The sequence below is a fragment of the Falco naumanni genome, chromosome 12, assembly GCF_017639655.2.
Source record: "Falco naumanni isolate bFalNau1 chromosome 12, bFalNau1.pat, whole genome shotgun sequence".
In the NCBI taxonomy this organism is placed as follows: Eukaryota; Metazoa; Chordata; class Aves; order Falconiformes; family Falconidae; genus Falco; species Falco naumanni.
The window spans coordinates 24,152,476-24,171,104 of NC_054065.1; the positions used below are offsets into that span (position 1 = coordinate 24,152,476).

Genomic DNA, 18,629 nt, shown 5'->3' on the forward strand with positions numbered 1-18,629 from the left:
CTCTTTCTGATGATGTCTCTCCCCATTGTTACCAGCTACTATTATCATGTACACTCTTAATATTTCTACCAAGATAATTAATGAAAATACAACACAAGGCTGGTCCAAAGACAAATTCTCAAGGAATTCAATTGCTTTTTTGCCTCCCTCCTTCCCAGGATTATATAAGCAAGTTCCTTGGAGCAGTATCTATTGCCAGCCCTCCCCACGAGCATTCCCTTTGACCCTACAACTTCTCAGGGGCTGTCACATTAATGCTAAACTGAACTCCAGATAGAGGAAATCTGACACATTTGCTTTGCCTGGAAATCAGTTTTCTCATCAAAAAAAAGCTAAGAGGTTAGACAGTGATGAGCTATCTTTAGAAAATCCACACGGCATTTTATCCCCTTTTTCATTTAGCTCCACATCTTTATCTACTCCTTCAAAGATCTTTTCTAAATCTTCATGTGCCTCTGTGTCAAGACAAATAGGTCTATATTGCCAAAATCCTTTTTCCTTCCTGTTTGTACAGCCTTTGGCTTGGACACAGTTAAATTTTGTCACAGCACCCTGTACGGTGTTGTGTTCTGAATTTGAGCTAAAACGAGTATTAATAACAGTAATATTTTGGCTGAGAGTGTTTGTCAGGCTTTTCGCTTTTCCCACTCTGCCCCCCATCCCACCTCAGCAGTAAGCTAGGGTTGGGCTAAGAAGTTGGAAGAGAACACAGCCAGGACAGTGACCCAAATGACCAAGGGATATTTCATACTGTTAACATCATGCTTAGCAATAAAAACTGGACTAGAAAGAGGACTTTCGGCAGACAGGGGGTTTACTTTCAAGGTGGCTGCTGCTCAGAGCCTGGCTGGGCAGGGGTCTGCTTGTGGGAGCTAGCAAGCAATTGTCTTTGGTTATTTGTTCCACTCCCACCTCTTTTCCTTCTTAAGTTTTCTCACTTTTGCTATTCTCTCCCCCATTCCACTTGCAGGGGTGAGGGGAGACTGGGTGCTCAGCTGCTGACCAGCATCAATGCATGATACTCTTCCTAAATAAGCTTCAGAGCTCCACCTCTGACTTGGTAGATTTGCGTAAAATACCTCTTTGTTAAAGGAATTTATGTACCAGTTCTTTCAGAATTTTTGGACAAAGACCATCTGATTGCTTCAGCATGTACACAATAAGCTTGCAAATTCATGTTTCTATCTATTTGATCACTTCTGTTTACATACATTCATTTCTGTCACCCGGCTTGTTTTTGCTCTGTGACTGTTATCATTATTGATAACAGAAGCAAAGTATTTATTTTGAGGACCATACTCAAACCATCCTTAATCCCAAGCACACCTTCACTGTACATGGGTCTTGCCTTCTTACACAAAAAAAAAAAAAAAAGCAAGAATTTTTTACCATTTGACAGTCATTGCAAAGTCTAATCCAGCTTGACATCTTTACTACTACTTTCTATCCCAACATAGTATTTTCTGTGAATTTGCTTACCTATTCCCCAGTGCTTGTAGACTCTACCATCTCTAACTGCAAAGATGCTTATTCACTCAGATAAGCCTGGGCACTACATCTCCCATTTTTCTCCTTTAAGGGCAGAGATTCCTCTTAATTCTCTTTTTTTTTTTTTTTTTTTAATAACCTCCAGGCATTTTTTCCCATTCAATCTCTCGGTTCCACAATTAACCTTCTTTTATTAAAATAGTCCTATTTGTTTGATCTCTTTGAAATCCAGAAGTGTACTGACAGAACCAAAGAAGTGTTTATTCTTCTATTTCAACTGAATTTAGTTAGGAATACTCAATGTTATCTTTGACACCTACATCTCTAATAACGCCATCATCACTTAAGAAAGCTGGTATTCAGATTTTCTGCTTCAGCAATTACTTGATGAAGAAACTTTTCATGCAGAACATACGTGAATGTTTGGGCCCTGCTCTTCTTAGTAGAACTTTAAATTTCCCAGCTATGAACAGGAGAATAAGTCTTTGCAATGACACAGTTCTTAGTAGTACTTCTCTTTAACAAATTACACATCTAAATCCAAACCCCAGGATTTAAATTCCTAGATTACCTCAGTAGAATTAATTTAATAGCCTTCTCTTCCCCTAGAATTATTTTATTCCAAAGAAATTATTTTCAGTCTGTGATGTCCTTTCTTCTTTCCTTCCCTCTTATCATCTAATTACTTATTTGGTGGTATTCCACCAATTAGCTTTCATTTTTTCATTCCTGAATAGGAATGTGCTCTTATACCAGAACTCCAAACATATCTGCCATCCTACCATATTTCTGCTCTCTCTAAAATCAGTTTCATATCTGTAACCAATAGTTCACACTCCTTTGTCATGGTGTCTGTTGCCTAGTATTTATGCACAAATATTTCAGTTTTTCCTACTGACCACAGGAACTCCCTGTTTGCAGGCTCCCAGCACCTACTGACTGCTTGGCTTTGGAGACCTTTGCCCTGAGTCGGTCTCATAGTAAGCGTACCTGTGTTCAAAGACAGACTTGGACCCCAGCCCCTTAACGGAGCATCTCATGGTCAGCTACATCACTCACATACACACACAGTCTTCACCAACTACAACCAACCTTCTAAAAAACACAAAAAATCACCAGAACCAAATCCCACAGTCCCCCTTAGCCATTGTTATTCCCGTCACCAACTCAGCACGCAAAGCCTTAATCCCCAGTTCTTTGGTTGCAGCCACCGCGTGCACTAGCCAGCCCATCCCTGCCCTTTGCCCACGCGCTCTCACAAAGAAGATGCATAAATTCCCAGCAAGCCAACCAATAATTACTGTTTTTTTCTCAGGAGCAGGACCCATTAGCTCCCCCTGTTTGCTAACCCTATTAGTAAGTGCTAGCATTCAGTAAAAAAGTATTTTATCCTCAATCAGACTCACCCCAAATTAGACCTCTCTGTAATTTGGTCTGAAGTCACTGTGCAACAAGGCATCATGCCATAACCTCTTTTTTCTCCCTGTCTACCAGATAAACATGCAATACTGTGTGCATGGGTTTGAGCAGTACGTTGCAATATACTGTGGAGAATATCCAGTCAAGTTTACATCCAATACAATTCACAAGGTAACTATTTTGACCCACTGTTGTCACCTGCAGATCCTACAAAGACCTAAACTACCACAAAATCTAAGAGAAAAGCAGTGCTGTTAAAAAGTTTTGTAGTCTCGGGGAAAACAAGGACCAAATAGGCTTCATCTACCAGAAAAGTCATGCATATTGAAGGGCAGGGAAATTAATTGCAGCATCCCTGCTCATTACAGGGGGGTTGCACGAGATGACCTTCAAAAGGTCCCTTCCAACCCAAACTATTTTATGATTTAATGCCTCTAAAATTTCTGGGAAACCAAACCAACCATCAGTATGTTAGATGCTCACACCTCTGACAAAGGTGACATAATAAACAAAGATGATGTTAACACATACATCTTCAGTTACCACCAGTATCTGAATTATACTATCTAAAAGTTATAGAAGTACACAGTTCCTTAAAAAATAAGCTGAACAGCTTGTGCCTACTATGCTTCAAGCATAGAGAAAGTAATTTCTTTATGGAAAGTTCTGTTTAGCACAGCATCATCATATCCCAACCCTCCCTCTCCAACTCACACATGATATTTTTAGTGGTCCTACAACTCCATATATGGCAATGCAGCTATTAGCTGCTTGGCTTTTTTAATTACACTTTTTCCACATATACAAGTTTTGTTACATGCATGAAAATACATCCATTCCACATTTTCAGCTGTCTTACAGTTGAAACTGTAAGAACAGGACTTAGCTGTCCCATAAATTGAATTCAACATTCACAAACATTTTCTTTTAGTCCAAAAATCGTATCAAGCAAGCTGCCAAACAAGTATGAATATATTTTATTTTTTTTTTTTTTAACAACAGGACACGTCACCCAGTTCTTGCTAGACCCCCCATAAAAAGAATGCCGAACAACGTTCCAAATTCTGCAATGCACCTAAAAAGGTGCCGACCCTACCATTAGTTTAGTTAAACCCAATAGTTTGTGGCTAGATGTCACAGCCACGTACACAACATTTGATATCCAACAACAAAGTTCTTTTTCTTTCTGTAGAAGGATGTTCTATACCAACTACACTGATAACATCATACCTACTTCAAAATCAGCATGGCTGTAGGACAACTGCCAACTTTCCTAATTTATTAGCCATGGAACTCAGTTGTAGGGCTTGTCTTTGCTAGAAAATAAAGGTTATTCCTACAACAGTGACACAGAACTGAGACTACTAACCCTTTACAGGTATTAGAGTAGTTTCGCCTCAACAAGACAGCCTGGAAGTCTGCATGGTCTGGCTTGGAAAAGCTCAGGATAGTAGTAGATCATTACTGTACTAGCCCCCCTCTGCTGCCTCTCCCCCAGGCAGCTCACCCACGCCCACAGAAGAGCCTCTCCTCCACACCGCAGCGTCCATACCTAACACATGGGCATCACCTGGGGAGAAGACTGGTGACCTAGAGAAGTCAAAAGTCACTCTTCTGGTAAGAACAGGTGATTTGTACTTTTAGGTATAAACTCCAGGCTCTCTCACTGCCTTTAACTAAAATTACTAATGCCCATAAAACTACATCGTGCTTTATCGTCAGAAGACGTTTTCATCAGCTTAAGGGAACACCTATATTCAAACATATTCATGATCAAATCCTGCTGTTGTCTGAAGAGACAGGCACTTTCATACGAATGTTACTTTTGCGTATTTTTGTATGGTGTCTCTCATATTCTTATTTTCCACTTATTTCTCCATTTATAGGCAGGTGCTAAAAGAAAACACACACACACTTTGCCTGAAGTTTCTTAGCCAGACCTACTGCTAAACGGATCACACTGCAGCCACTATCATCATTAATGGGAAGTTGAATCCTACAAGACCACAAACCACAGAAATTAGGGTTCTCCCCTGAGCTCAGGAAAAGGTATTAAGCCCTCGATCCCTTTGAGGGTCCAGAAGCTACACTACTTTACTCCTGCTATGCACTGAACAGCTTTAAGGACCAAATTCTTGAGTGCTTGAGGGTTCTTTGTAATACAATTTAAGATATGTGTGTGTGTGTATTTAAATCCATCCCTTTCACTCTTCATTTTGCTATCCCAGGCTTTAGCAGTTCCTGAGGTTAGTACAAAATGCAGCTGACAGCAACGGCGGTAATATAGCACCCTTAGAGTGTTTGAAGTGTAAAGTTCATTAGTTCTACCTTAAGGTCACTCTTTTAATCCAACAGCCAGAATCTTATTCGCACTACCATGCTGTTATCCTGAAAAAAAAGAAAACTGCAAAAAAAATCAAGACGTCAGCTTAGATACTTCTTACAAGTGACAAGATCAGCACTAAAAACCCAAATCACAGTCAATACCTTTTAGCAAGTTTCAAGAAAGCAGCAAAAGTATTCTTGATTGTGCTGTAAACCAAATGAAATTTAATAGAACGGATAAAGGAAATGAAGAAAGGAGAAGATAAACATTTCAATACCCGAAAATTTTGCTTTATAATTATTAGTTGAACTTGGCTTACAAACAGAATTTATTAGAGTGTCTGTTGGGAATTACAAGACAGGCAAATAACTGAATTTTAATTTCTTTGTGTTTGTTCACTGATTTTTGTACATACAGTTTAAATTTTAACAAACTCAATTTTGCTTATCCTCAGTGAATATTTGTACACTTATTAAAAAGTTCTGTCAACGGAAAACTTTTAGAACACAAGGACTGTGTTTTAAGAATTCTGAATCATATTTTTAAAATAAAAGATAACAGCTCTAACACATTAACTTGATTGATCCTGCACAAACTCTTACATGTTTATGTGCACTGTAAGAAGTTTTTAAAATTAAGTGGGACACACCTATAAGATAAGTATATTAGCATATATAAATGAGGATGATGTTCTCATTTTTAAGAAATAATCTAGAGACCCAAGACTTATTGGTAATATTAGAAATAAGTAGCTTTTCTTCGCTCCAAATACACATGCTCTAAAGGGTGAGAATTTTCAACCTTGTTTGTTCAGAAGAATGGGTACAGCATTTCTTTCCAGTTCTGAATTAGCAATCACCTCAAAATGAGCTCCCAAATTAAGATCCTTACCCACAAGACGCAAGAGTTATCATTTACATCCCCCAATTACCCTTTTATATTTATGCAGTTATATCATTCTCACACAAATGTTGTATTTCAACAAATATTAAATGGTTTTTATTTTACTCACCTGCACACTGAGATGAATCCATTTCTTCACAAGAATTCTCCCCAGTGTCATTACTTTTATTGGTGGCTGCAAACCATTTACTGTGCGATAATAAAACACGGTCTCTTTCTCAGAGATTGTGAGTTTGAACACAGTCTGCCCATCAATAGCCTTTTCTATCACACACCTTTGGAAATAACCAAGAAAAACAACATAAGGTCAGAGGCACACACATATACACATTCTTGCCAAGGTGCTATCCTGTAAAGTGATGCTAACCAGAATGTATTAAAATAAACATTAAAAATACAGCTCTTGAGAAGATGCTCAGTGACAGTGAAAGTCACAGGATGTACTAAGTGTAAAAGAACTTTAACAAAGATATTTTATGTCTTAATCTGTGAGGTTTGTTGTGCTTTCTTTTTTTAATTTAGCGCATGTAACTCCAGTTCACTTAGGGGTGGAAAAGGGGTCCACTTTGCCTCCTCTCTTCAGGGTTCTGTGACAGAAACCAGAGCGGCTGGCCAGCAACTCTGCCAGGTCTCTGCTGCGCTTTTCATACAATGCTGTGTAACATGGTACATCCTGTGGAGGCACTCACATTTTTCTTAGTCTAACAAGGCAAGTATAAGATAACCACAAAAAGCAGTACAAATTATATGTTCTGGAAATAAGTCTTCCATCTTTCCACCAAATCTGTCCATGTAAGGTAGCAACACCACCAGCTTTCCCTCACTCTCCCTTTGGCACGGTCTTTCTTGACCCCAAAAGAACCAGAGCAAGGCAAGAAGACTAGCCAGACACTTGTTACAGGGTTTTCCCCACAAAGATTTCACATCAAAATCAAATGCGACACTGACCTATAAAGTACAAAGACCACCACCAATAGCAACCCACGCTGCATATCTAGCTGCTGAAATATTTTGGCACTCTGATCACCATGATGTCAAGGGGTCTCAGAAAGCATAGGCTACATATGCTTGTGAAACAGCTATGAATTAAGGTAATCGACCACACAACAAGAATTATGCAGTTCTGCATTCCCATTTCAGCAGCTTGAGAAGTCCAGTCTTTAATTTACTGACCCATGAAAAGTTAAATATTTTAAGTTACACCAGGCTAAATCAGTGCAAGAAGTCAGAAGAGAGAAGCATATGAAATTCGTACAAAACCAGGATTTACTTAGACATATTAAAAAAAAAACCAAAACACACCAAACCTTAACTACCAATAAGTGTCTTCACCTACTATGCATTTATAAAAGGAAGGTATCAAAAAGGCTGTTCTTTGATACTGCCTTATTCACTAAATTACCTTTAAATCCAAGAGAAAAATTAATTCATCTTAACTGTTACCATATTAGCCTGGTGGAAAGCTGTCAATAAAACATCTTGCAAAACACAGACTTTTGTTTTTCAAACCTCACTAAAAGCACATTTCTTAATATATTGTCAACTGGTCTTTTCAATATTTTGTTTGCTTGTAAACATGCTAGTTTTGCTAGATAATAAATGTGAGGGAAGGCTCAGCTAAGTAGCAAAATATTTAGGAACTGGATTTACCCAGTTCCTGGATAAACAATAATTGGATAATCCAGTTTTTTGTTTATTTTAGTTATCTAAAACAAACATCCCCACATTGTTTTTATCCCCAAAGGTGTCATGACTTTAAGAAGGGAAGCGACCTTGATGTACATCACTTTGAGAACTGGAAAGAACAAATGTGAATTACGACTTGCTACTGAAAGAGAAAAATCAAGAGACAGAAAAAAAGGGGGTGGGGGTATGTACCCAAACTAGTGCTAACACAGGTGAAATAGACATAAGCATTACTTTTACTTCTGACTCTGAGCCCGATTTTCCACTCCAGCCATGTTTACAGAGAAAAACCACTGTTCCTGTGAAATTTCCAACTTCTGGTAACCTGCAGTCCCACAGAGCCAATCCCTGACTACATAATTCTCTATGGTGGGGCAGGAGGGAGAAAAAGTAACGCAACAGAAATCTGCTTGGTCAGCTTTCAAAGAGGAAAAAAAAAAAAACAAAACACTCTAGAGACTCTAATACAGCTGCACATATTAACAGGAACACTTGCAAATGGAAACCTCTGCACAGGTTCAAAATCAGACACATGGTATCTTAAGGCAAATCCCCTCTCAGTCTAATTCCTAACATAAAATATCTGAAAGGATATAAAGTAATAGGATATGATCTTAGTCCTTTAACCAAAGTTAAAAAAAAATACACCTACCACCCACTTCACAGCCAGGCTGTTCCCTCTGACCCTTTTGCATGCAGAAGGGCCCCAGCTTACTTCTCTCCCACTGCCAATGTCTTCTGGCTACCTAACTTCCAGTTAGCCCAGTTCACACTAAATTGATATAAACTGCCTGTAATGATTACTCATATATGCTAAGCTTCTACTCATCTTCTTATCCTATTCCATTGTGAAGGGTTATCATCATATACAATTTCCTATATTGTGCTAATGCTTACTTACAGGCTTACTGAAAGCATTTATACTAACTGATCAGTACATGCAGTAAGAGAGGAAGCATGGGGAAAGAATAAAATTCAGGGACAAGAGCTCTGCTCGATTATCACACTTACTGCCTAAAGGGAAAGTAAATTTAGACACTGGAGTACAAATGTCAGTGTTTTCTCACTATTCTCTTGTTTTTCTTCAAGATTTCCAATATTCAGTGACTTAAACACACACCTACAAATACATATACTATATATCTTAGAAGAAAATAAGGCTTCAAATAAATCTCTAACATGACCTGACTTCCCTCTCCTTTTAAGTGTATTTTTTCCGAGATTCCCATAAGAAAACTTGGTATATGAAACTGACAAAGAAAATTGTCCATGTCTTTGCTTATCCACATATATTTGCTCCCCCAGAATGTCATAATCTTCAAAGGGCCTTCAGACTTTAGATCCTCACATCAGTATCTCTCACTTCAGACAGCACAGTAACGCCTAGCAGAAAGATCCTCCTATCCTTACGTGAGCACATGCCTAGCAGAAACATCAGTCTTTACAAGGATGCAATGGGACACTGTACAGTAACCCTCAGCTTCTTTCCTAAAGCACTCTCTAGCAGCCAGACCATGCATTCAGCATGAAGAAACACACTACGGTATTGTCCAAAAAATACAGGTCTGCTGTACTTAATGCAAGAGCACTTCACCAGTAAATAAAAAATACTTTGTTAAATTTTCAATTATTCTACTGGTAAAATGAGCAGCTGGTTCTAGCTCATCTTCCTAGTGTTTTGGTGGCAATGCAAAGACTTTGTTAGAATGAATCCTAGTTTCATGAAGTCCCTCTGCTGTGGTAATGGGCTTTAAAAGGTCTCAGGAATGACATTAACAGGGACAATTCCCCTTCAGGAACTGGAGGAAAAAAAAAAAAAAAAAAGGGGTACCTGGTAAGTCAAACTCCTTTTGCCAACCAGAAGGACTCACTAAATCACTAAGCAATACAATAAAATGAAAAACATCTTAGTTTGCTGTTAAACTATTTCTCTTTTGTAGGATGCCTTCTGAGTCAAGCTTCAGTAGCTATTTGGGTGCAATTACCGTTTCGCCACAACTGGAGCTCTGTATTCCCTTTATGAAGGAAGAAAAATTAACATGCTTCTTTCTGTTAACAACAAAAAAAAAACCAAAAACAAACAAAACCAAAAAAACCAAAAAAAAAACCAAAAAAAAAAAAAGAGTTTGGACAGTGGCATATTATCCTGACCACTGGAATGTTGTCCAATTTTCAGGACTGGGCTCTACCATTGTAATTCCTACATGTTGAGTAGCAGCAATTTCGTAAGGCAGAAGAATGAAGTGATCTATTACTAAAACTGAATAGAAAACATTTAGATTTTAAAGTGATCTATAAAACCCACTGAACAGGAATATGTACATTGTGTAGTTATTAACAAAGTAGCAATTGGAGGCTAATGTTTTACACTAGTCCATGGATAATCAGACATCCGTAGAGTCTAGTTTCTGCACAGCACTTAATGTTTTGAAGCTAAGGGCATACATTTAATTGTTTTAGTCTCCATGCAAGCAAAAGCTTATCCCATCGACAAAGGAGTTTCACCAACCTCACTCAACACATCACTGCAACAGCTTGCTGGGAAATTAGCAGGACATTTCTGCTTCAAGTTAGGCATATGCTCTGCTGAACAAGGCTGATATGCCCACGTGTGTGGACATGAACTCATGGCATAGGGCAACGCCAGGAATGGACTCACTGTATTCAAGATTCAAACGTTACCTAGAAAATGCTGTCTGTAAAAGACTCTAGGCCAAAGCTCCAGAGACGTTTTTACACATACCTTCAACCGAGATGATTTAACTTAAGCTCAAACTAAAGTCACTTTTGCTTTGCAGATCTCATTGATTTCCCCTCCATAACCACAATTTCTACAGCTAGGTTGAATTTTGAAAGGTAGCTAGCCTTGCATGAAGCAGACTATAATTTTACATATATTATAATAATTTTAGACATTTCTATTGTTTCTGATGAGTTTCACACCTCTAAACAATTCACTATTTCACAGCAGCATGCAAAACAATTATCAAGAATGCTACAACTGAGCAGATCATTAGTATAGTTTTAAAAGTAAGTTATGAGCACAAGCATAAAAACATTTGTGACATGTACTTTGAAAGAACATACTAGTTGTGTGCTTCACTTTAAAAAGGATCTGCACAACGAGGGTAATAAAGAGTAGGAGGCTCTGCATTTTATGTTGGATGAAGGGCACTTTCTTCGCAGGATTTGTGATGCATTTTTCAAAAAAAGCCAATTTTTCATTATGGTAGGGCCCAGTCAAGCTGAAGGGTCGTTTCAGCGGCAACTTGCTACAAACATGACACGACGGCAAGTAAGAGAGGGCACAGGCTTAGCCACATCTATTTTGTGAACGCCTAGTGAAATTTCACTAGCAGTTTGAATAGTGGAATCTTTTGTTAAAGTAGCAACACAATCTCTTGTTCAAGTCAACGCACCCCAGATCTCCCCAAAGAACTATAAACCCTCTTCTATAACTCTGAGATACTAATTTTTGAAGATCTGGAAGTTTTCCTTGTTTGCTTTTAAGGAGTGAACTTGTCTTAGGGGATTCCTAAAATTTTAGATAATTTTTTTCCATCATGAAAGCAGCAATAGCATAAACCCCTGATAACGTGTTTTTCTAACAACTTCCAGAAGAAGGAATATGAATTAGAAATACAAATTTAGATTTTTAAGAACAAACATACATGTTATGTATGAATAGTTCTCACCGAAAGCAACTGGACTATCATTTGAGTCAATGCCATCAAAACTGACGAATACTTGTCAGTTGTCTTGATACTTGCAAAGACCCCAAGCTAAATATGGCTTTAAAATGTCAGTTTCTCACTGTACCTTTTTAAAACTTTAAATAGCTTGCAAATAATGACTGTGACTACAATGATCAATTTTTTTAAGAGCACCAGGAAAGTAAACACCTTCAATACTACTTACATTACACCTTCTTGCTCAGGTTTCAACCATACAGTTAACGTAAATGAAGCTGCAAGCCTCAGAGAACGGGGAGTAGAGAAGCAATCCTCGTGATTATGAAAAATAAAACTGGAAGTGTTGCTGAAGGACCCTGGACGCAAGTCCCTTTTGTCCTCTGTGATACAGGTACCAAGGCCTTCAGCAAGAAGCAGTTTGTAGGAAGATGGTGATGACCTGTATGGACATTCCTGAACACAAAACCTCTGGGTGCAGGACATAATACTTTCAACAGCTACTGAGCTATGACAGAAAGTACTTCGGTCTGGCAGCCCACAAGTGGCTTGAGTTGGCACGATTGACACATTCTTGAAAGCTCCCACATTTTCAAGCCTAGGGAAATGTCCCTGAGAGCTGACCAACACAAAGGAGTCATAATAAGTTAAGATTAATGTTTCAATAGCATGAAACAAGAAACGACACCTCAAGGAAAGAGCCCAGCAATTCATGTTTACAAAAAAGCTCCTCCTGATTAAAGCATCCATAAATAAATAATGATGTCCATGTCGGTAGCAATGTCCTCAGGTGGTACGCTTTAAGAGTTTACGTAGCGTTTCATCTTCAAAACACTCATGCAAGGACTCAGTCACAGGGGGCATCTACATCTTCTGGCCAGCGAAACGCACGTGGGTGACAGCTGGTATCTGCGAACAACAAAACAGCCACAGATCACGGGAGGAACATGCCTTTTTACACCAACAGAGGCAATGCCCCCGTAGGGACTGCAAGGGTTTGAGCTCTTCCACGTTTCAGGCAGCGGGCCCACCCGCGCTGGCCACAGCCACGGCGTGCCTCTAGGCGAGGGCCAGGGGCCCAAGCCCACCCGCGCCCGAGCCCGCTCAGCCCAGCGGGATTTATCCCAGATCCATCGCGTGACATGAGGGCGACGCTCAGCTCCGCGCATGAAGGCGATGGAGCAGGGGGCAAACCGGGACACCAACTCCAGCGTCCCAACGTCCTTCCTGAGGGTTTCAAGCCGGCGGGTTGAGCCTCGGGTCCACGGTCCCGCGGGGCTTCCCCCAGCGCCGCTCTCCGCCGTGCGGGGGACGCGGAGGGGCACCCCCTGCCACCGCGGGGCCACGCCGGCCGAGCCCCCGACACGGACCCACCCGTCCCTCAGGCGGCGGCCCGCCCGCGCCTCACCCCGCTGCCCGGCTCACGCCGCTCCTGCCAGCGCTCGGCAAAGCCGATTAACACCCCGCTCCCCATCTGTCCCCTGGGGAAGTGTCTCACGGCGGCCGCCCGCGCCGGGGCTCACCGGCAGGCTGGCTGGGCCGGGCGGCGAACCGCGCGATGGCAGCCGATAAAAAAGTTGATTTACCGTCCTGCGCTCCGCCCGGGAGCGGCGCGGCCAGCGGCGGAGAGCGGCGCGGCGCCCGGCGGCCCCCCGCGGCAACGCCGCCCGCCGTCTCCCGGCAACGCCGCGCCCCCCCGCCACCCCCCCCCGCCCGCACCTGCCGCGCGTTAAAGCGGCCGCAGCGCAGCGGCCCGGCACGGCCCCGCGCTCCCCCGGCGCAGCCCGGGCCGGGTTTTCCACGCAGCCGGCCCTCCCGCGGGACGAGGCCGCTCGGCTGCCGCGCGTGTGCGCGGGGTGGGATGTCAGCACAGCCCTGGGCAGCGGCGGGCAGGCCCCGGGCTGCGGGAACGGGCCGCCCGCCCCGGGGGTGCGGGACCTGCCGGGGGCACCTCCGGCCCGGGCCGCTTGGGCATTTGGGGAAAGGAGGAGGCACTTGGCTCTGCGTTGGGTTTTCTCAGGTTTAGGGTCAGACTTTCCCGGGGCAGAGAAACAGGAATGGGTTCCTTGTACACACCGAAACGAGCGAGGGTGGGAGGTTGGAGCCAGGGGACTGGGAGAGCAGACCAGGAGCAGGGAAACGTCGTAGTCACCCTTCCCGCAGCCAAACAAGTGCAAACATGAAACCGTGGGGACCTTCAGATGTTTTTGACGCAGCCCTCGTTTCTCTCTCTGCTAGCTACGCAGAGCTAGCACAAACACGCGGCAGAGTTGCCATCAAAGCTAGCACAAACACACTGCAAAGTTGCCATCGGTGCACTAAGCATGAGCTACAATAGGTTGTTTGTAAGTATTTCTGGATGGAGAAGCACCAATTAATATGTCCCCTAAGGATATATAAAGCATCTATAAATTTTATCTTTATTATGGAAGTTGCATGAGCTGCAACCTGGCTGGTATCTTTCCCAACATTTTTGTTGAAATAGCCTCCAGTAACTTGTCACCTTAGTGTGTTTGGACTTCTATTAGCTACATAGTTACAAAATTCTGTGGCAACATACACAAGTGTTAAGAAATCATCCTCTGTCATAACTCTCCATGCATTTTAACAAGCCCTTCATCCTGCATCAAACAAGCTCCTCAACCATTCCTGCAACATCTCCATTTTAATACAGATCTTTTTCCTAAGGTCATAAAAGATAAATAGTAATTCCAGCTAACGTTATCAGTCACTTTGCAGTGTTTTAATGTCCCGGTAGTCATTAAACATCCTAACGCTACTGTCAGAATGACGATCCCTATTCAAATGTAAAGAACTTTGTTTACCACAGAAGGGATGGGGGGTAAACCTTGGTCTGAGGCATGGTGCAACACCCCAGCACACACAGCATGTCTAGATAAATACAGTTAGACCACAGGCAACCACAATACCATCAACGGTGCGACAGTAAGAGTGTTTGCACATCAAAAGCAAGCCAGGTCCTACAGAACATGGTGGGGAGAGAACAGACAGGGAACAACAGAGTAAAACTGCCAGGCATTGGCTACCATCTCAGGACAGCAAACAAGGTGGGAACAGGTATGAGTCACAGATCATGCACCTGACAGCAGTTGGAATTACCAAGTGGCCAAAGATACCAGACCTGACTTTTATTTCTTGGCATTCCTGAAATACTAAAAAAAAAACCAAAAAACCACCCAAACACACACACAACAGGTTTTGCTCTGTCCCACCTCTTTCTAGCAACCAGCAAGGCCTGCTCCAAGAATCCTTGCAGGTTTAACAGGTATCTGAAAGAAGTTCAGAGTACATCCATCACCAAATGCACTTTCTGTTATATTCTGCAAACACTTGACAGCCCCACCACCTCCCAACTATACCACAGCATCTTTCATAGTCAGTGCTCAGACTGGGAAAATGGCCCTTACTCATGTTATACCCTCTATCCCCAAAGATAACCAGCCCAGCAGGGATCATGATTTTTCCCTTTACATATTACATCCAAATATGCAAGACAATAGTGCAAACCTTGCCAACAGCATGATTACCCAGGTCAAGGATAACTACGTTTTTGTCAAGGACACCATTGCTCATAAGGAGTATAATGAATAAACTACCTGCAGGAGGTTAAAAGATGAGAAAGTATCCAAAGGCCTTCACAATCAGGAACAGGCATGTGATATAAACTGTACCACAAACAAAAAAAGAGTGGTTTTGCAGGAAGTGTTATGGATCCTGTTCATGGCAGTGTTTTGAAGGTTTTTGATATACATACATGAAAATAGGGAGTTCCACCAAGCAAGAAAGTGTGCTAGTATTATGCAATGAATTCTCGTGAAGAATTCATTATGCCCATTTAACAGATTTAGAATTGCAGCACAAGGAAATTCAAATGCTTGAAACTTTTAGTTACGACTGTTCATCTTATCAGGAAAGCCTTCAATAGCCACTGGGTACTCTGAGCCACACAGATGCCATTGGAGAATCTGACCTGCATCAGAAAGTTGTCACATAAGTGGGAAGAGCCTGATCCTAATTATTCAACATCCTAACGATTCATCCATGGCAGATAGCATCATCCAAAAAAAGCTTTCCATACCAGCTGTTTTCTTAACCTATGGTTAACAGTCTCAGGACCCACTGACTGCTCTAAGAGGTTGGGGCAGGTTACTAAGAAGAAGAAACCATAAAGCCTAATTTGTTATATAGCAGGGTGGGCCTTGACTGGAAAATTTTGAAGACCACATCTAAAAATCTGTGTGCCCTGAAGCAGAGGTTTGATATGAGAAGTCATCTTTCTAGAATCAAGTTATAAGCCCTCAAAAATACCAATTTGCACATGCTCAGTGGAGCATCTTGTTGGAGATGGTAAAACCACAGAGATTAATAAAGTTTGTATACAGGCCAAATTTACCACCACCATTTCCAGACTTCAATGTGCTCAAATTCATAGCAGTGATAATCTGGTAGAAAAAAAAAAAAAAACACCACACCAAAGCGAAGATAGGATGAAGTGAGACAGAGAATGCAGCAATACACTTACTCAAAACTCCAATAATACAAAACTAGTCTGCACAAACAGTGTACATTGCATGTGTGTGTTTTATGCTTAGTTCAATGCCAATTTAAAATAATTCACTAGAATCACAATTACTGGAACTACTGAGGCAGAATTTCAGGTAATCCATTTCTTTCCCCAAAACACCATGGGTATTCTGCACCATCACAATTGCTTTTAAATAATATTAGCAGTGAGCAAAGTCTTGGCAACTAATTTCTTCACTAATTTTGCCTTGTCTTCTGTTCATAAATTCTGAAAAACTGAAGAATTTTTCAGTGTATTGAAAGCTTCCATTTGTATCATATTCTGCAAATCTATCATTTAAACACCTTATATCAATATTAGCTTTTATTTGCACAGCGTTGACTAGTTGCATGCTACTATTTTTGCTATTGTGTGCAATGACCTATGTGGACTAACCGATGCAGCATGACTTTCAAAGATTAGGCTCAAGCGTACAATTCAAAATTCACTTTCAGTGAATATTCATAAAGACTTTTTTTTATGAGTGCTTTTTTCTTGTAAAACTACACCATTTGAATATTTGCAGGAAATTAACATAAAAGAACCATTTGCATAGCTGAGTCAATATTTATTTCAAATTTAACTGTCTAGCAAAATTATTTTTTCCAGTATTTTGCAGGTAATAATAAAACTACAATGCAAGCACGTTTTAATAGCTGGAGGGGAGTTGATCACGACAACCCAGAAATAATTAACAACTTATGTTTTAAAGGGGAGGGAATTCTGTGTAAGCCAGTGAAATAAATATTGGAGTAAAGTTTTCTGAAAGCACAGGAGGAGGTGGCAAGTATTTTATAGAGCTGTTAAGAGCCTTTTAACAGCTGTAGAAGTACAGTACATCACATTGCTTATTTTAGCACCAAAAACTTTCTTTGTTACTAGAAAGGCAGAAATGAAATACTTAGGCAACAAGTTTTACAACAGGCAAAGGCTTCCTTCACTTGAAAACAATGAGCTAGACTGTACTTCACATGGTAAATCTAGCGAAAGGAAACCTCCTCTGCAAGGATGCCTTTACACATTTGCTTTTGCATGACAACGGTAGGCTGTAATAACGGCCTGTCCAAGCAGGAAGGGCCATCCTATACAGCTGGAGCACTTGAGCTGTCATCATTGACCTTTTCTTTCCCCACAGCATCTGTTGTTCCTCCACACCTCCCCCTACCCCAATCCATCATATGCTTTCCTGCCGGTTCCCAGCATAGGACATGTCCAAATAGCAGCTTCATTTTTCCCCTTCTCCAAAGGAAAAAGCCCATTCCCAAAAAAACATTCTCTAGTACATCTGCTGGCCTTTGACTCTTTCAATACATTATCTGTACTTAATTAATCAATTCTCTGTTTCATCAACTGATTATCAACACCTTCTCCAGGCTCTCAGTCAAATCCCTGCCCCTACTCTTCATTTTCCTTTAGACCTTCTCCTTTAATCCCCTATTTCATGGCTGCTTAATCCATAGCTGCTTTACCAGGCAGCCCCTTCCATCCTCTTCTGCTTCCTCATCATTAAGCAACAAGCTTCCTGCTCAACCTCAAGCACTCCAGCTGATCTCACCTTCCTTGCCCCAAGCCTTCTTTCAGCAAAACATGATTCCACATCTTCTTCCAACTTTTCATTACATCCCAAAGGAGGATCTTCCAGTTCTGCAGATGCTTCCCATTTTCTGGGCTCAGCTACAGTCAAGTGCATCTTGAGCACAGACCTCAGGTAATGGCAGAGCAGGGGGGACTGCTTCACCCTTGCCAGAAGGGGCAGTCAGCAACCAGCCAGCAGAAATTCTGTGAAGAGACTTACACTTGAGATATTAAAGAAAAAAAAAAAAGACAATCCTGATTTCAAGTATCAGGCTCACTCACCAAAGACAGCATTTTTTCTAAAAATCCTTCCCTTGATTTAAAAGAAAGGTAAAAGTGAATTCTGTGCTTTCTTAAAACAAATAAACAAAAAACAGGAAAAAAAAGAAAGAAAAAACAGCGAAACTTTGACTGGGCACATACATGTTGTCCTAGAAAATTACATTAGGGTTTGTCCAAGTTTCATATAATGAGGCAATTTTCTGAAGACAGATGAACTGGGTATTCACTTGAGGACTGCACCATACAACATGAGCAAAATTGTTTCCTCCTGTAACTTATGCTTTTTCTTCCCAAAAAATTCTGATTTCACAGTTCCCAAAATACTTCACTGATCCTTGTCATCTTTCTGGCCAAAAACCTTGCATGTGTATCCTGTTACTTCTAAATTAGCTTTTATTTCACAGCCCCTCTTGTTGCTTCCTGCAGATCACTAAATACAGTCAGATTTATCATTCCCAAGGACATACTTCTTCCCCAAATATCTCCCTCCTGTAAGGATCTCATTGCTTTCTATTCAGACCAACTCTTCAACCAGCATCAGGTCCCTCAAACCTTTCTCTTCTGCCCTCAGAATCCTTATTCCCGCCAGTTTCTTCTGCTTTTCAACATATCCTTCTCCTTCACAGCACACTGTCTTCACTAATTCTCACACCTTTACTTTTCTCTCTGTCTTCCT

The 18,629-nt window shown here is 41.2% G+C and overlaps 1 protein-coding gene across 1 annotated transcript in view; it reads right to left on the reverse strand.

Annotated features, from left to right (window-relative positions):
• Window positions 1-12,415, reverse strand: part of USH2A (usherin) — a 391,715-nt gene extending 379,300 nt beyond the window's left edge. Inside the window, exons 1-2 of the mRNA XM_040612018.1 lie at window positions 11,741-12,415; window positions 6,246-6,411 (exon numbers count right to left, since the gene is read on the reverse strand). Coding sequence (XP_040467952.1) covers window positions 6,246-6,411; window positions 11,741-12,261 — 687 coding nt within the window. The 5' untranslated portion in view covers window positions 12,262-12,415. The remainder of the gene's footprint in view (window positions 1-6,245; window positions 6,412-11,740) is intronic.
• Window positions 12,416-18,629: the final 6,214 nt, after the last annotated feature.